The sequence below is a fragment of the Crocodylus porosus genome, unplaced genomic scaffold (assembly GCF_001723895.1).
Source record: "Crocodylus porosus isolate Cpor-Errol unplaced genomic scaffold, CroPor_comp1, whole genome shotgun sequence".
Lineage (NCBI taxonomy): Eukaryota > Metazoa > Chordata > Crocodylia > Crocodylidae > Crocodylus > Crocodylus porosus.
The window spans coordinates 5,156,323-5,175,475 of NW_017728935.1; the positions used below are offsets into that span (position 1 = coordinate 5,156,323).

General features: G+C 52.9%; 1 protein-coding gene across 1 annotated transcript in view; it reads left to right on the forward strand.

Annotated features, from left to right (window-relative positions):
• Positions 1 to 984: 984 nt before the first annotated feature.
• DEF6 (DEF6, guanine nucleotide exchange factor) overlaps positions 985 to 19,153 on the forward strand; it is a 31,548-nt gene continuing 13,379 nt past the window's right edge. Inside the window, exons 1-2 of the mRNA XM_019546750.1 lie at positions 985 to 1,158; positions 17,187 to 17,327. Of these exons, the coding sequence (XP_019402295.1) occupies positions 1,063 to 1,158; positions 17,187 to 17,327 (237 nt within the window). The 5' untranslated portion in view covers positions 985 to 1,062. The remainder of the gene's footprint in view (positions 1,159 to 17,186; positions 17,328 to 19,153) is intronic.

Here is a 19,153-nt window from a genome sequence, read left to right on the forward strand (position 1 = left end):
GTGACCCCAGCTGGAGGTATGCTGGCATGTACTATACTACACTCGCTCCTTCCTTTCCTCTGCTGTATGTGCAGCCCCCTGAATGATTGCAAGTCTCAGTCTGAAGCTGCAAAAGGAAAATGTTTCTTCAAGAAAGGACGCACTTGCAGTCCCCAAAAGTCCCAGTAGCTGCCCACGAGTCGGACAGCGACCCCCCGCCCCAACCCTTTCTGCCAGCACTGTCTGAGCTGGGGGGAGAAGGCCGAGTGCCAAGGGTAAGGTGGCCTGGGTGACACTGGCCTGTGCTGTTGCTGGAATGAAGTGTCCTGTGCATTTAAGACCTGAGAGCAGGGAGCCCCTCCAACTACCCGGGAAGGGACAACGGGGATTTCTTCCTGTGTTTTGGATACAAGGCTTGCAAGAAAGCCCCCAGTCTCCCGGCTGGGGCTGGCAGGGAATTTGGTTTCCAGAGGGTCGTGACACCTTGACAGCTCCCTTGTGAGTCCCAGTTTTGCGCTGCTTTCAAAAGGAGCCCAAGCCTCCATTTCTCAGACCTTTTGCACATGTTTCGCCTTCACGGGTGCACCGAGGCTACCCGCCTTGCAGAGGTTAGGAGCGGAGCGATATGTCGCAGTTTTAGGAGCACAGAAAACGGTGAGGCCTGCTCCGGGCCCCTTTCCAGCATCAAACAGGCGAGAGAGTTCAGAGACTTGCGGAGTTGGGAGCAGGGACTGGCTTGCACGGTGCCTTGAGCATGTGCAGAGGGAACAGTAGGTGCGCTTCACTTCTAAATCCTGGGTGCTCACCTCTTACATGCCTTCAGCCTGGGAGAGGGGGGAGGTCAGAGGGAGGGGGTGGCTGCAGGGGCATGCCTGGCAGCAGGAATGCCCTGTGAGTGCAAGATGAGTGGGCCCCAGGGTGCCAGTCTCTGGGTGGCACTGCGGGACCTGTGTCTTCGAGGCAGGTGGCGCTCCTGCTCCTCTCCCCGTGGCTCGCCGGGGACTGTTGAAGCGAGGGAGTCTGTTTCCTGAAACCGGATCCTCGCCGTTGACAGAACAGCCTCTGTCATCAGTGCCTCTAGCCATGGACCTGCGAGCAGAGCTTTTAAAATCCATCTGGTACGCCTTCACCGCCCTGGATGTGGAGAAGAGTGGCAAAGTGTCCAAGTCGCAGCTAAAAGTGAGTACCACTTGCAACGGGAAAGCAGAAGGGCGGGGGTTTTGGGGTGGTTCGGCTTTGATGCACTCTCCAGCCGCCCCCCGGGTCGCACAGATGCGTGGCGAGGCGTGAAGCAGGACTCGATGCTGCTTTGCAGCTGCCTGGGGCTCAGTGCCGCGAACAAGTGGCTGCACCGTCCTGCGCAGTTAGCAGCATCCTGGTGCATTCATGTTCTCTGGCTTTGCTTCGTGTTCCTCAAGGGCGGGGGGTGGGAAGCAGCGGAGACTTAGCCAAAAAGTGTGGCTTGAAAGGAATTATTTTTTTGGGGTGGGAATCTAATGTTTTAGATGTTTTGCCATTTCTCCCCCAGCCCCCCAGCTTCCCCTCAGGTAAAAACCCAATCTCCATTTTTTTCCTTTCTCTTTTTAACACGCGCGGCTCCCATCTCCTTCCTGTTGCATGTCGGCCCCTCGGTTGAGAGGAAGAGCGTTTTTAAAAATGCATCTCCTGCATGGTTTGGCCAAAAATAACGTCTTTTTTTAATTCTGATCAGAACGTAGCAGCTTTGCAGAAGTATAAAATATGAGCCTTAGTGTTCTGCACCTCTTTTTTTCTTTTTTTTCAAACTAAAATGTTTCTTCCACCCTGTGATATCAAGTAACAGCCAAAAAGGTTTCCCTTTGCTCTGACAAGCCTGGCAGGTTTTTCCATCCTCCGGTTTGGCTTCAAAAGTAGCGGCCGGTGATGCTTTGGCCGCTGGAATTTGAGTCGGACGAACTTGTTTGTTCAGAAGAGATTCAGCCTTGGGTGTAAACACAGCGTAAAATGTTGCCGCAGAAGCCCTGCCAGCACGTGCGACGACTTGGGAAATGGAGCAATTCATGTGTGTGAAGAGGCAAACCTTAGATGGCCTCCGCAGACGACAGAAGGCTGTTAGTCTCGGAGGTGCCATCCGGCCCCACCTTCTGCCTGGCCTCGGATTAACACAGACCTTAGATGGTCTCCTTACGTGATTACTTCTCCGTGATTTGTCCACCAGCACAACAGCAGGGAAAAGATCTCTGTTCTTCTGGGCCATGTTTTGCTGCCTGTACTAGTCTGGCTTGCGTAAGGGGCTGAGGGAGGAATGCAGGGCTGAGCTCTTGGGGCTGTGCTGCTGTCTCGGCAGAGGACTCGTATAGGGTGGCCAGCGTGCTTCTAAGAAACCTGTAGCTGCCGCTGTCTAGGGGCCAATCCCACCGCCGCGTGTGCCCGGTGAATCAGTTGAAAGACTAGCTGCTCTGAAATGTCTCTGAGGAAGCGGTGGCCGAGCTAAGTCCCCCTGTCTGCTAGCTCCCTGAGGGTGCTGCAATGGGGAGGCAAGGCGAGGAGCAAATCAAGCCATGATGGCAGATGGAAATGCAGCCCGCGCCTGATGGAGGCAGGAGGGCTGGGCGAGCTTGTTGGCTCAGCGTTCGGTAAGATGGGATCCAGCTGGGCACGTAGACATGCAAAGCAATGTTCAGCAATTAGCCCTTTCCAGGGCGGGGGCTGTAAAACTAGCACCGCGTTCCCTGATGGACCTGCTCCTTGTGCCTTTTAGAGACCTACCTGTGCTCTCGGGCACTATGGAGCACTTCATTATTCTTCTTTGCCGGGAGGGCCCAGTTGCTCCTGCCTGACTTGGACTGTATCCGGCCAGATGCATCCTCTGCAGGATTAATTTAGGGCTGGATTTACAAAGGTAAATCCAGCGAAGAGGCTTCTGATGAGGTTGGCAAGCAAATCTGAGCAGGTTTCCCCTCCCATTGCCAGTCCATAGGAGCAGCCACCAAACTTCCCTGCGTGAGCATAGCGCTCGGTTGAGTTAGGGACCTACTCCAATGGCTGCTGAGGGGAGTTACTGCACCTAACCTTAGGCCCGTCTAAAAATGCCGCCAGGCATCTCTCTGTATCCCTGCTCAGTTTGGCCCCGAATTCAAAGTGCAGGGGGAGATCTTGCTGCACAGTCTCACTCTGGAGGCCTTGGTATCGCTTGAGGTTGGATTTGAGTCTAGGTTCTTTAGGGCTGCTGCCGAGGCTTCAGGCTGAAACCCCCAGAAAGCCTGCACAGGGCTGGAGGGCAGGGTTTGGGGTGGGCAGGGGACGAGAGCCCCGTTTTTGTCAGCTAGGCCACTGATCTGCACTGCAGCCCCAAGAGGGCTTGGTATGAAATTGCTGCTCAGAGCTCCCACCCCAACCCTCTGCCTCTCAAACCACTATTTCCACTGCTTCGGTAGCGAGGGGGAGGGGACGTTTGCGCCTCGCCCTTCCCGCACTGGGCATGCTCTGTCCTGTGTTGAAAATGGCTATGTGCATTAGTTCCACAGTGAAACCCAGAGCTGTCAGGGTCTCGCCCGAACCCTAGGCAGGGCAAGGTGTGATCACCAGCCCCCTCTGGTACAAAGGATTGTCTGTCACTCACTGCATAGGCCTCTGTCCCATGCAAGCCTACCTGCTGCTGTCAGAAATGGGCGAGTCCGTGAAGCTCGGGGTTGGAGATCTCAACACGTCATTGCAGGCTTCCTGTGTTGTTGTCTTACGACTGTTAGTCAGCTCTTGCAGCCTGGCATGTTGCTACAGGAAGGGTCTCGAACAAAGGAAGGCAAGCCTCTGCTGTCAAACAGCACTGACAGCAACTGCAATCGCTCGTGTACCTGGCTCAGCCCGGCAGTGCCACACGTATTGTGGGTCTTGGGCGCTGAACTCTTTTTAAACTGATTGGACATGTATATTTAGTAGTGGCTGTGTTGCTTTCCTTCCTACCAGTGTGTGGCAGCAAGGATGTGGGAAGCCATCAAGTTACTGATGATAGTCATCCACGAAGGGGAGACAGTCTCGTGGGCGCAACCTGTGAGTCGGGAGCGCTGGGGGCAGACGGGGCATGATCCCATCCATATGTCGTTACCGTTGCTGTGCCTCTGTTCCCATCTCTAGACAGGTGGGAGCATTATCTCCCGTCTCCCCGGGGTGCTGAGGTGCCATTCGTGTTTGCGCAGAGCCCTTGGTGGCACAGGTGGGGTAGGCCACGTGAACAGCAAAGCATGGGGAGTATTATACATTGTGCTTGCCCTCGTGCTTGCTCTTCTGCTAAGCTTTTCTTAACCTCCTACAGCCAGTGGCCAGGGGAGAGACCAAAAGAGATGCTTTTTACTGGGGAATTAAAGGGTTTATGTTGGGAAAGGGCTTCCGGTTATTACTAAACCCTTTGTGAGCACAGGGAAAGATCAAGAAAAGGGCAAAGGTAGCCCTGGTGGAGGGGATGGCTGGATTCAGAGAGACCCAGGGAGGGTAAATGCTTAATTACTTTCACTACTGGAGACTGTAAGGGCCTGGTTTTGAGGGGCTGAGCGCCTGCAGCTCCTGCGACACTGTTGGGAGTTCTGGGTTCTCCACACTTCTGAAACCTGGGCCCTGAGCTCACCTGGCCCACGAGGCCCTGGAAGAAAATAGTCGGCTCGTCCCCAGGCTGCAAAGCTGTTCGTGTGGTTTTGTCTGTAATGCCTCACTGAGGCCTCGCGGTCACTCAGGACCATACTGCTTGGATGCAGGCCCCTCTCCTCTGCTTTTCTAACCTAAAGGCAGGCAAGGCTCTTTGGGTAAATCCGCTCTCTTTTATTGGATCAACTCAAATAGTTGGACAAATTCTTCTTTGCAAGCTTTCGGGTCTGCCTCTGTCCTTACCAGCATGGCTACAACCTACCCCCCTTTCTAACCTAAAAGCACCTGCCTGAAAAGTAGGTTCTTCTTTTCTTGGAGGTTCATTTCCTCCCTGTTGTTTTGTTTCTAGCTTATCTTTAAGCAGTAGTCTTCCTGAGAGACACTAGGTGCTTTCAGAACCTATCGACATCAGGAGTCTGGATTTTCGGAGTGGCCAAAGGTAGTTTGGTATCAAGATGCCGAAGGGATTTGGATTCCTAACTCCTGCTGGCTCCTAAATCCTTCCCTGCATATGCAGGGGATGTGTTCATTGCAGTTACGCCAGGCTCTTCTCAGGAGAGTTTGCTCTTATCCCCTGTTCCCCATCCTAAATCATCAGTCCAGAAAACCCTCTCCCCTGAGTTTGGTGGTGCTTTCATTTGAGCCAGTTGGCCCACGAGGGTCTCCCTATTTGTTTAGCAGGGAGCATGCAGGCTAAGTCACTTGAGCTGGGCTAGCGCCCCAGTGCTTTTCTACAATTCCCTCCACAGGCCCATAAGGAGAGACACATTCTCCCACAGTTGACTGGAAAGCAATCCTAGACTAACTCCGCTTACTGCCATGCCGTGAACCATGGGGATATTATGCCCAGTGCGGAGAACACCCTTAACTCAGAGCTTTGCCGTGTGACTGCTCCTGTGCAGGGGCCCTTCAACCCTACTGATTTCTGCACCAATTGAGCTAACAGGGCTGATTTTCCAACTGATGGTGATAAACCAGGATAGACCTTTGTAGGGGGGCGTGGACAGACCAACAAATCATCCTGGAGTTAAAAGGGGCAACACTTCATCACGACTCACCTGCTGCTGCTTGGTAACTGTCCATGTACACCCTTGCCCCACGGTAATAGAGGCTCAAGCGTGGTAGCTCAACTCTTACTGAAAAAGGAATAAGTTACACTGTGTGTAGCTTCCATTTACTGTGAGATAAGAGTGTGCACATGGGCAGCTGATGTGCAATAAGCCCCTGCCCACTACCTCTTTGGGTTGGGCTCTTTATATGTCTGCACCCAGGGAGTCTCAACTCAGCGTAGACCTGGCTTTTATCAGTTTAGCTCGTGTTGGTCTCCTTAAATGGAGTCTCTATGCTGGGGGAGGTTGCACCTGTTGGTAGTGGGCTAATTATGAGTTAGAAGCATGAGGTTTTGTCGACACAGAGCCACATAGCTGCTAGCGTGGATGTGGTGCTACCCATCAGAAGATGCCTTACAGTGGGATAGCCTATTCCTCTTCCTGGATACAAGGTATGCCAGTTTATATGATGCGCACGCCAAAGGGGTTGTATTATTTTAGCTAGGCCGATGTAATCAAAGTGGCATCAAAACGCTTGTGAGCAGACAGCCTGGTTGTGAGTAAGCTGTCCGAGGCAGACGCTGTCTCTCTGTTGGCTGTACAGCCCCTAGCACACTGGAGACCTGAAATGTGAATGGGGTGCCCGTCGATCCTCTGGATCAAGATGTCTGATGAATCCACTTGTGCGGAGCCCTACAACCAAGACCTACACCCCCCTTTAAACCACTGAGACAAGACCCAAAACCAGACCAAATCCAGACATTCAGTGCCTCAATGGTTGTAGCTTCTGCCAGAGAGCAACAGATACAAACTGCTGACTGCCTGATGCCTCAGCAAGTGCGTATTTCTGTCTGGGTGATGTCCCTTAGCTTTTCTCCAACCAAGGCAGTGGGGGCTAGGCGTTTTTGAGGCACCCTACATTCACTTTATTCTGGTATTTTATAGGAGCTACCCCATCATGACTAGCCCCACCAGGTTGCCACCAGGCCCTCCAGTCGGATGCAGTTTGCCGTCATATCCAGGACCCATGACCACAATACAGATAACGTAAATAGGAAGATGGGACACCAAGGGGCTTCTTGGGCTTTTAGTCCAATCCCCACGTTTGCAGGCAACCATTAGTCCAAAAGGGTCCAGAGCATTGTCCACTCCAACCCATCTCATATCCCGCAGCTGCAAAGCAAGGGGAAAATCTCTCCCGTCTCCTACAAGCAAAGAGGGGGCCCAGGTTTTAGTGACGTGTGTGCAACTTGGCTGCGTAGATGGGACTTCAGAGCCTTGCTCACAGTTGCACATGGCACTGGTGGCAGAGCCTGGAAAAATAACATGGTTCTTGCCTGTGCTTTAATCACAGCACCATGGCTCCTGTTACTGCTACTTACTCTCTCTGTGCACCTGCAACTAGTAATTTAAAAGAACACGGACTGATGGAGGACAGAGGATACAGCAGCAGCTTTGTTCCTCCGAAGATGGCTCTTCACGCGTCTCAAGACACCCCTTAATGCTGGTCCTTGTTAAGTTGGCAGATAAAGGGAGAACAATGGGCAATTCTTCATCTCTCCAAGGCCCTCAGTGCAGTGCCATGCTCTGGCATTGCAGAGGTGTGTGGGTTAGGTGCGTCCCGGTGAGCAGGGGCATGCTCCAGGGTCCTGTGTCGTTGTTAATGATGTGATGTCAGCACGGTGTGGAGCTCTGCAGAGAGCTTGCAATGGGAAGTGCAGCAGTTGGTTGGGCTGGCTACACAGAACGGAGAGAGGGAACAGCCTCGTGTGTCAGAAATAGAGAAGTGGCCTGGCATAGAAACATAGGCAGGGCAAACAGGACATAAAGGGCACTGCTGGGCCCAGAAGGAAGGAGGGTGCAGAAGTACAAAGGGGCGTGGGTGTTGTTACTGTAGCTGACACCTGTTAGTAGTGGCGTGGGAGTGTTGCTCTTAAGTAGCCGTTGCTCTTATGGGGATTGTCTGACTACATGTGCTCCAGGGGCAGTTTTGCTGGTGGGCACCGCTGCCTGCCCGGCATGCGGTCCTGCCCCTGCCCACTTGTGGGGGTGGGGAGGCAGGGTCCTGGATTTCCGTATGGTGAGCCTATTGATAGCCTCATTGTGTTTTACAGCCAGGCCTATGCTGGGATCCCAGTGGCAGCATGTGTGCTAGGTCAAACCCCAGTTAGTTCCTGTGTGTGGGGAGAAACCCCGCCCATGCTGCGATGATGGGGAGGAAGTGCTAAGGAGATCAGGTCACATTTTCTTTCCTGGGTCTGAGTTTTTCCTGTAAGAGCAGGGCCTGGCTCCTTGCTTCTCATGCTGCTGCTTGGGTAGATATAGCCTTTTTTGAGCTAATTTCTGCTCTAAGAGCAGGTGGAGCTGCTGCAGGACACGGGGCATGGTCAGAGGTGGGTCGGCCACGGGTGGTTGCGGTCAGACGTGGAGAGAGGACAGAGACCACCCGGCCACCTGTCCTAGGATGCAGTGACGATCGGAAGCATGAAGGAAAGGACAGTGCCCAGAGGCACCGGAAGCAAAGGCAGGCAGCGGCATGCGGGGTGCTTGTAGGGTCTGGGGAAGGCAGCAGACCCTGCACAGTGTCCCATCCTCCCCGCACCACCACTACCGCCACCCCGGGTTGCTGTTGAGAGCTGCACGCCCCAGATGCCTGCTCTCATCCAAAAGTCAGGCAGATTCCAGTGGGGCAAATCCCTTGTCTGGCTCCAATGAACCCTGTAGTGCTTTGGTTTTTAAAGGAGGAAGGTCTGAGCTCCCTGCGTAGGAAGTAGATGTGTTGGCATTGCATGTAGTGGTAAGCGGAGGCACAGCAGTCCGGGCAAGACAGAGGGGTGCTAGTAGACCTCACCCATCCCAGATGACTTTCAGATGATGGTCTCAGAGCCCCTTGCAAATGCTAGTTTGCTGAACTCCATCCTTTCCTTCGCTATTAGCCCCATTTCACAGTTTGGAAACGGAGGCCCACAGCAGAGAACTGGCTCATCCCAAACTCCTGCACAAAGCCAGAACTCAGAACCCATCTCTTGCTTTAGCTGCTCTCTACCTTCCTCCCTAGAGAGCTGCAGTTTAAGTCTCCCAGGCCCTGGTCCCACTAGTTAGGCAGCAAGGGGCGCCTCTTAGCATGCAAGACCAGCCTCCAGCTTGGAGCCTGAAAGGTCATTACAAAGCCCAGGATTGGCCCCCGGGCATCTCCAACCAGGGAGAAGAAAGGGGCTGCCATTCTCCACTGGCATTAAATATTCCACCCCCGGCTGGAGCTGGCGCCGGAGGCAGCGCCTGAGCTCCCAGCCACCCCGAAGCCGATTAGAATTCCACATTCAGCTGGGAAACGAGGCCAGCTCGCCGCAGATGAGGGAAGTGACAGCCGGGGCACACGGGCTGCGTTTCTATGGCCCTGTGCAGAGGAGGCCGGGGAAGGGACTGGCATCAGAAGAGCTGCATTGACTTACAGAAATAAAAATTTTTGCAAAAGAAAAAAGACAGCTGCTCTCTCCTAGGGCTGAATACAAGCTGTGGAGAAGGAGAGGGGTGAGGATGGGGAAACCTTGGACTGACTCCCCGGGGACGTTGGCTGAAGGGAGTGACGGGGATGGAGGCTGTGGGCTGGGAGGGCAGTGCAGCCTGCTCAGCTAGAGGCCAATCTGACCCAAGCGTAGGAGGGTTGTAAGGAGACCGGGCTGCCACTGCTCGTACAGCCTGGGTGAGCAGGACCCAGTGGAGGGCCGGGCTGCGCTTTCAGTCGGGGGGTGCTGATGAGCTTTGGTGTTCCCCACTGCTTACGTTGCTCCATGTGCTGGCAGCGATGCCAGCCAGCGGGAGCGCCTGCAGCCCAGGGGACAGCTCCACGTCTAGAGCAGGTGACCTGGGCGCTTGGAGGAGGAGCCGGCTCCCCGCTGCCATCCTGCGGGGCCCATCTCAGTCTTGAGGGGGAGGTTTAACAGAGCCGAGCAGGTATGAACATTCACACGCTGAGGGCCTGACTTGGTTCCACCGAGGCCTCGTGACTGTGCTCCGGCAGGGGTGTAAAGCAGCTCTTAATGGAGAGGCCAAGTAATCCAGGCCCATTTGAAGGCCTGGGTATACTGCCAGAAGGGTGTAATGTAGTCTTGAAATCAGTAAGGATCAAGCCCTTGCAGAGGTGGAGGTAGCAGGGAGCCAGGACACTGGGCTCTGCCACTGACTCACACTGGCACCTTGGGCATGTCCCTTTACCCATCCGCCCCGATTTCCCAGAGGTACCCGGAGAGGTTACCCGGAGAGGTTAACAATCCCAGCATGTGCTGCCAGAATGTGCGGAGGCTTCGTGGATGAATGAGTGCTTGTAAAGCGCCTTCGAGTTCCTCGGATAAGCGGTGTCACAGAAGGACATGAGAGTCGGCGTTTCAGCAGCTCTCACTTGGCATGTGCTGGAAGGGGTGGGCTGGGCGCCCGGTAGCACTGGCTCTGTGAAAGAAGATGCTAAGAGCAGGTAATGAACTTCCACGCCCTGAGCTGTGCTGTCTGCACTTCTCTGCCCGAGCCTGCATGGGCTGGATCCTCCGGGGACTGCTCTGGAATGAGGAGGGGCTCTGTTCAGGCCATTCAACCCATGCTTGGGCGGGAAGCAAGAAGAAAAAACCCTCCTTTGTATTGCTGCTCCAAAAATCAGCAGGTCTCCCCAGGGTCTAAACTCACACAGCTGCTGCCAGGTGTTGGGTGGAAGGATCTGCCTCAGTGTCCCCCATGGGGCAGTTTTTGGAGGGTGACTTGCAGCCCCTCTCTAGAGGGAGTTGTGATGGCAGAAACGTGGGGCTGGAGGGGGGAGCATGCATTGCTTGGGACTGGTACAGAACGTGCCGCCGACCTCAGCCCACGCGCATGCTGCTTCTCAGACCACTCGAGGCACCTGGCCAGACTTGGGTCCCTGAGCTGGTCTGTGCTGAGTGTGTGGGCTTGCAAACACGGAGGGGGGAGAAGACATAGGACGTGTGTCGATGGGGGCAGCAGACCATAAGGTCCTTTATCTGCCAAGGGAAGGGTGGAAGAGGAGTCTTTGGAGTCCGTTGAAAACCAATACTGGGAGCAATGTGGTGAGGTTACGCAAAGGAGGGATGCTGCACTGGTCCAGGGGGGATGAGTCCGATGGGCCTCATCTACCTTGGACATCTAGAGTTTCTAGAGGTCCTGCATGAGGTGCTTCAGGTCTGTGCTTAGCCATGTCCCTCCCGGCCCTGGTGTCTTGTCACCCAATGCTAGTAGGAAAGGCTGAGTCAGGAAAACCACTGCTCTTATGCAGTACGACTGAAGCTTAAGAAATATGCAGCGCTCCTGCTGTTTTTTTGGTGTCCTTCATGTTGGCAGCTGCAAGGTTTTTTTTCCCTTTCAGAAGGCCTTGCCATTGCCCCGTAGGGTGCCGTGACCGTGTGCCATGTTGTCCGGTGATGAGAGCTCCAGCCTGGGCCTCCTTGGGCTCTCTTCCCAGCTCTGTCCTGGTCCCATTTTCCTTAGGCAGGCCTCTCTCCCAGCAAGTCTGCGGCCCTGGCAGCCATCTCTTTACACGAAATAAAGGAGGAATAGAGCAGAGGGGGGCTTGGGTGCGAGGACTCCTGGGCTCTCGTCCTCGTTCGGCCACTCAGTTGACGTGTCATCTTGAGCAAGTCACCGGGGCTGTCTGAAACCCTGAGTAGCAGATCATGACACGGGGGTGGCGATATAACTCTGCGAGGCGGCATTAGCGTTTCAAAGGTGCTCCGAGACGTCCCGGTGACAGCAGGTGTGATCATCTCCGTTGATCTTACTCTGGAGCCAGCCTTCGGCTCCGCGCTGCCTTGCTCTCGTAATGGCACCAGGCGTGCTTTGTTCTGCGTGCCACGAGTTAGGGAGCCGGTCCTCTGTCTGATGGATGCTCATCCCTGCCAGGGGCATTACATAGCAGGCATGTTGTGCATTCAGACACAAGAGCACCCGGCCGTTGGGTGCTAACTCAGCTTGTTTGAGTCTCTCTATCGGGAGAGGAGCAGAAGCTCCAGGAGCAAGCGTGACTAATCGCCTCTTTGTGCCGGTTCTGTCTTGTTCTCGTTCCCTCGTCGCCCCCTGCTTATGGGATCAGTCTTCCAGAAGGTGCCAATTTAGGAAGGGAGGGGCAAGGTGTGTCCGTAAGATCAGTCGGAGGCGGGTGTCTCACAAACACATTGGCTCTGCTCTCCCCCCTGTTTCGGAGCAGGTTGTCTCTGGGAGGCAGTGTTTCAGGGCTGCTGGAAAGGCGGTAGGGTGGACCTGTCCTGGAGCTTAGGGCAGTGGCAACTTCACTGATGCTTTCTAGGACCAAAGGATGGGAGGGCAGGTAAAACGTGGCTAGAAGTTAGTGCGTGAATACAAATTGGATGTGTGTGGTAGAGGTAGAAGCAGAGGTGGATGGAAACCAGGCTTGTTCCTCCTTTTGGAGATGCTGATTAAAAAAAACAAAGGTCAACATTTTCCACTGAAAAATGTGAGTTCTTGGAGAAACCTCAAAAAAAACTGAAACAGGTTGGCTGAAAACCAGAAAGTCTTTCAGCTCGGAGATGCTCTGCCTTGGTGTCTCATAGGAATCGTGCGCACGTTCCTGTTCTCTAGACACCAGGCTCCCTGGGTGGACTACATCTGTCATGATGCCCCTTGACCAACCTTCACGGGTGATGGAGGCAGCCGCATGCTGGATGTGGTGGCTAAGGGGGAATTGTAGGCCGTCTGGCGAGCCCAGCCCACGGAAGAGAATGGAGATGCGAGGAAAGCCAAGAACCATTCTTACCAGGCATCTCGACTGCAGATCATACAGGGAATATTTTGGATTTGCATGGTTTCTGATTTTCTTTTGACAAAAACTCCAGAATTCTTCAAGAACGGTTTTGTTAAAACTCCCTTTTGTGTCTGAAAATCCATTTGGGCAGGTACGGTTCAACCCCTCCTAGATCTCAGTTTGGTGGGGTATTGATTTAAGTTCCAACAAGCCCTCCAGCAAATGCTATAATGAATGTTACTGTGAAAAGAGTCATCAGATAGTGCCACTGCATGTAAGCTGACAGGCTTCTGTGGCTTGGGGCATGCATAACGTTCACACCAAGTCTTTGAAGGAAAGCTGGCTAGACAGTTTTGTGACGAGGCTCTTTGGGGAAGGTTTTGCATGCAGAAGTTTGCTGTTTGCCTTCATCTCTCTGGCTGCGGTCAAGTCTTTGGCTGGAGTGGCTTCCTGGAAACGAGGCATTGCATTTGGGCTAAGGCTTCTGGAAAGGGGACTTTTCTGGTTGTGGCCAGGCAAGTGCAGAGGGCACAAACAAAAATAAGGCAGGATAAGAAATATCCTGACTCGCCATCACTAATTTCCTCTCCCAGGGCCAAGCTGGCTCCAAAGCCTCAGCATCTACATTTGACCAGCACAAGGGGTGCAGCCTTTCGAGTCACTGATGGGGGGGGCCTGTGTCATCTTGTCTTTCTGGGCTTCTAGCACCAAGGCTCCCACATGTCACCAGCCCCAGGCTGGACGGACAAAGGGGGAAGGATGTTCTACATCCTGTGTCCTCAAATTAAGATTCCTGCATCTGTTAATGGGTACCTGGCCTATGCCGAGAGGAGGGAGGTGGGGGAGAGCGAACTGGCTGACTAGAGACTGCTCACTTGGGGTCTGGGCAGTTTACCCTTCTCTGGGCTTGGGGCCAGCTGCAAACTTCTGTCACTATAGCAGTGGCTTTTGGCTCATCGGGGTCTGACATGACCTTTTGCATAACCGTAGAGACAGGGAGGAGAGCTCGCCTACCAGGCAGGAGGCCTCGCTCACTTGCAAAGGGGCAGGAAGCTCCTCGAACCCATCACGTGCTGCTCGCGGTTTGATAAAGGTTTCTGACAAGCAACTTAAATTCAGCCTGGTGAGAAGCGTGGGGGGAGCCAAGGGCACAGCTCCTGCTGCTAGAGGAGCTGGGAACCATCCTCTGGGCATCAGGGCTTGTTTGGAGCTTTGTTTGGACTTCATGTCCTAGCAAAGGAAAGCAGAAAGGAATCGGGGAGGTTGTGCCCCTGCCCGGGGCTGCAAGCTCCATTTTTGTGATACTCCTATCTCCCCCCACCCCCTCCCTCCAATCTCTCCCCGATCTTATCTTCACTTTGGCGCCCATCATGACAGCGTCTTAAACTTAATACTGGCTGTCAGTGATTTTCTTCCTCCCACTGGCTCTAAATCTAACAGTGCTTCACACACAGCATTGCACTACCCCCTCGTAATACACATGGGCTAGGTAGGAGAGGTTGCTTCCGTCACCACCAAAATGCAGCTAGTTCTGGAGTGGTGTGGCCTGGCGATGATAGGCTAGAGAAGAATCTTCCCTACTGAATGCTGGATCTCTGGGCTGGCAGGGTGTAATTGCCCAGACTGAGACAGACAGACAGGATGCTGGGGTTCATGCAATCCCTCCCCTCTCCTGACCTGAGCTGTGGCATGTACGTGCGCTATATAATTATAGCCAACCAGCTAGGATTTGCAGCTCTCTTATGCACCGCCGTTAAATGCTGGGTGGAGTCAAAATGATCCTATCTATCCATGGGGCGAATGAGAGAAAGAATCCAGTTGGGCAAGAGGAGCCACAGACTGCAAGCACCTGGGGGTAACCTCAGACTGATCATTTGTTTGGCAAGAGCCGCAGCGAGAGGAAAATTCCACCCGGTCCGTGTAGCCCGACCTGCCGAGAGTGCAGCACGCCTCAGCCTGGCACGCTGCAAATACAAGGGAGGCGAGGGGCAGGCGGGCAGTGCTGCAGTGGCAGAATATTTGGGTGGGCAGATGTGGAGGGTCTTCCATCTCTGCTACTGAGGTGCTACACGACCCTGGGCAAGTGACTTCCTCTTTTTTGGGCCTCTGTTTCTCCTTTCCTCACTTGTCTTGTCGGTTTAGGTGGTAAACTCTTTGGGATGATCTCTTACAATGTGTTGGGGCAGCCCCTAATTCTGATCTCAGGCTGGACTGGTCATGGGAAGTGGGTTTGCAGGCTCTCACTCCATCTTCCCCAGTAAACAGATGTGTGCACATCTGCTGCTGGTGCTATTCACCCTTTTTGTTGACAGCCTCAGCAAAAAAGCCAAGGATGACTGGTTGCTCGAGGCTAGCACCCCTGTATTCAGATGAACAAGCACCCCCTTCTCTTTATTATGTCCCAAACAGCATAGGTGCATGCTCCCCCCAGCACACTTGCAGAGGAATCCAACAGAGCTGGTTAAAATGAAGATTTCCCAGATTGCGGGGAATGTTATTTTGAAATAGTTTTGTTTTGACCAGGAATGAAAATAAATCATGTTGACATTTCCTGCAAAAAGGCTTTTCTGGCACATGTTTTAGTTCACAAGAGTGTTGCTTCTGGCTGCTACAATTCTGAAATGGTGTCTCAAATTTGATTTTATCTTAGGGGTTTTTTTGAGTGTATGTAACATGACATTCTTTCATGATGTGCCAGTGGCACTACGCTTGCTGACGTGTCAGAACGTGACTTGCTGGCTGAAATAGTATTTCTTTATTTTGATGTATTTTATCTTCCCTTTATTTAAAAAAAAAAAATACAAGCATTAAGGGCAGCTGCCTACTTAGCAAGGCCTGAAGCTCTTAAATTATTTGCTAGAGCAGAGTGTGTCCTGTTGGCATGGCAGTGTTTGTTTCTGAGCCTTAAACTATTTCCCTGCCCTGCTACATAGGACATGCCATGAAATAATTAAAAAAAAAAAATGTAAAAAGTAAAAGCTCTCTAAATGAAATTTTGAAATTCTAAAATAATCAGGAAGGAAAATGCCATCGACATTTTGCTGATTTTGTGGCAATTTTTGGTTCTATCAAACGGGCTTTTCCCAAAGAAAAAAATGTTTTGGCAAAGTTTTCTGACCGGCTCTGATTGCAAGTAGTCTAGCCAGTCACATTAGGTTGCATGCAGGACTTCATCTCCTCAGCCCATAGGCTCTGCACTACACGCAGTGTGCGTGTATGTCAAGATCCCCTTTCTCTGCCCTTGGGGATTTGCTATATCTGTACCTCTTTCCAGCAGACAGCTAGGACACTCTACCCAATGGGTTGCTAGGATCACCATGCACCTTGAATGATGATCGGTGGTTTCCCCTCGTTCCTGGAAGCCAAAGCCTGCCCCGATTCTTCTCTTTTTGCAGATTGAACTCATTTTACACCAACTCCCAAGGGCAGAGGCCCTGAGCACACCCTCCCCGGTGGCAAAAACCCTGCCATGTCTCCATAACAAGAAGCAGGCCAGCTGCCAATCCCTCCCACGCCCAAATTCTGCGACTGGCCTAGCCCATCCTTTGAGGTCCCACATGTGCCTTGCAGGCTGGAATTTCCTACAGATCCCACCTGGGCTTTCAGCAAAATCCAAGTCATGCCTGCACATGCAGACATCATTTTAGGTAGATCCCATCACAGTTTGTCAGATGCTGCTTCACTCTTTCCCTGACCTCTGGGACTCGCAGCACAGCCTGCTTGTCACGGTTGCCTCTCTGTGCTGCCTGCTGGATGCTATTACTTGCCAAGACCCCCCCTAACCCCCTTGGGAGCATTTGCAAACCTGCAAGAGAAAGCAACCAGTCCCTCCAGCCTCTAAGCAGGGGAGAGGAGACTGTGCAGTCAGTGCATGGGCTGAGAAGCCAGAGGCTGAGCAGAGTTTGCACTCAATTTTGTGTTAAGCTTTGTGTCTGGTTAGAAGTACAGGGCACTCATCCCCTGGCACTCCAATTCCCACTAAACAGAGCCCAGGGGTGCCCAATTTCTGGCTGATTGGGGAAAATGCTTCTGTTTATGCAGAATCTGGAAAGAGAGGCAGATGTTCCTGCCTGCCAGCATGAAACTCATCCTGTGACTGTCCCTCTCCAGTGCATTGCTTTTGCTGGTACACTTGCTTCATGGAAAACAAATGCCCTGTGGCTGCCAATGGAGCCAAAGCGCATTTTATTTCTGAGTGAATGTCCCTGTCTTTTGAGGCTGTCTCACCTTTTATCCACAAAGCTGTGTGCACAGGCACTCCTCCATCCCACTGATGTAGCATCCTAGAGGCCCTGGAAAGCACATCTCAAATTTGACGCGATCCTTGGACCTGCATTTCAAATGACACCTGCCCAACACGAGTAACACCTTCAGGGACCAGATCTAAATTGCTCCAGCCAAGAGCAGCTCAGTATCAGCTTGTTTCTTACCCTGAGGTTTTGTGTCCCCTCCTTGGCTACAGGGGGTAGAAAGTATTCTGCTTTACAGGGGGAAATCAATGGCCATGGGCCCCAGAGCTGCCTCCCCTTTGAAGCGTATCTCTTTCATTGGGATGCAGCTTTCCAGGAATCCCTTGTTGCCCCCCATGGTACCACCTCCCTGACTTCTGGAGGGTTGTTTGGACACGAATGTGGGATAGGGGCTGAGACACTGCAGCAGCTCGGCCCAGGGCACACGAGAACAGGCAGGCAGGTCCCCCTGGGTCAGTGCGGGGCACCTTTCTTTATCGCAGAGAGCGGTGCCCAGAAGCCATGCAGAGCACGTTCTTCTTTCTGTGCCAGGTGCTCAGTCACAACCTGTACACGGTACTTCACATCCCGCATGACCCGGTGGCGCTGGAGGAGCATTTCCGGGATGACGACGACGGGCCGGTCTCGAGCCAGGGCTACATGCCGTACCTCAACAAATACATCCTGGACAAGGTGAGTACCTTTGCTCTCGCTGGTTCCCAGCCGCTGCTTGGCTAGGATGAAAGTCAATTCCTTTCCTCTCCTTTAGGCAGCTAGTCACCTCTCAGGAGCACCCCTTGTTGGTAGATTTAGATGCATTTTCCCATTGGGAAGGAAATCGTTTGACTGGGATTAAGGGGTCTGTAGGTGTGATGGTCACCATCTGGGCTTGAACTGGGGGCTTCCAGACCCACACGCCAGAGCTAAAGAGCTGGGGCTGAACCAGACTCCTGTCCCCTTCCGGTTAGACACAGGTGAGGACATAACGCACACACCCACCAGGGCAGGAGGGAAAGATGCATGTTTTACAGCCGGGGCGGGGGAAGTTGGAAGAATGAAAATGCTAGAGACAAGCCAAATGCTTTTATTCTTGTGACAGGTTTTTGCAAACAAAGTCATCCCTTCCACTCAGACAGGCCTCTGCGTGGTGAGGCTCCTGTGTCAGTATTTCCGAAAGGGTGATGATACCCGGAGGTAAAAATCGCCCAGGGTGGAAAACCTGGCAGGAAATTCCAGCCCCTTTTCCTTTAGTGGGATTTTTTTTATTGTTGCCTTGTTTCTGTTTTAGCAGCAAGAGGAGGATGAAAATAGAACCTGGTGCCGTGGGGCCAAGGGTTGTGTGTTTTGATTTTTGATTTTTTTTCTGCAGCTCAAAGGCATCTTTGTTTCTTAAGCTGAAGCGCCGCAGCTTGATGCTTTACGAGCTGCTTCCTTTGGGCATGTGGGGAGAGGAAAAATTGCTAACAGCTTTCTTCCACCGTGCTCTTTAAAGAAGAAGGGCCCCAGCTAAGTGTCTAAAGGACAGGCTGTGATGATCTGGATTGAACAGCACTTTACTCCACCGGCCTAGGGGTGTAGGTCACTCCTTGCAGAGAGGCGTCAGGATCTGGCCCTGTGGGTTTAGTGTCCCTCCGTACGGTGCTCTGGCCCAGGGTGTGCCTTGCTTGTTCAGGACAGGATATGCCTCCCTTTCAGCACTTTCTTGTTGCTGGAGCTTGTTCCTCGGGCTGTTCTTAGCTGCCCCAAGCAAGGGCTTGCTTGCACAATACAGGTCCCTGTGTCAGAGGTGCTCGCGCACAGCACAGCTTAGCAGTTGAAGATGACGCCACTCAGCAGTGTAGTCAAGGGTCTACCCTGGGACCATTAGCCCAGACAAAGAGACATCCTAGTGCAGGATCCATGGGGTCACAGGTTCAAATTCTGCTATCCCTCCTGGACCACGTGTTTGATAAGCGATTAACTGAGGTCTCTGGAACATCCTGTGGGTGGATCTTTCAAAAGAGACCTTTAAAAAACCCAGGTGCTTTCTTCATGACCTCTGAAGTCCCAAGGGGGGAATTTTGAATAGACTAAGTTTCTTTTTTTTTTTCCTGTGGTCCAGAAATGTCCCTCTCCTTTGCCCTTTGGCAGAATGCTGCATGGCATGTGTACACAGTGCTTCGCTCCAGAGGTGGCCGCATTTCACTGGGGCTGACTGTACACGGTTTGCAAATATTGTCGGGCCCTTCTGAAGCAAAAGGAACTGCAGAGCTGTGAGTGGTGACCGAGCCCTGAAGTCACAGTCATGTGTGTCACACTTCTAAAATAATCAGTGACAGAATAAACTGACTGGCTGTAAAGGAGCCCTGACTTTCAAAGTCCTGTGATAAAAGGGCCAGACAGTAGTATTTCTGGTGTTTCTGCTGACCTGCTGAAGGACCTTGGGTGCTTTCTCTGCCTCAGTTTCCCTCCTCCTGTAAAACAGGGAAGATTATCCCCATCCAGCTTCATACCAGGCCCTGAGAGCCAGATGGGAGGCC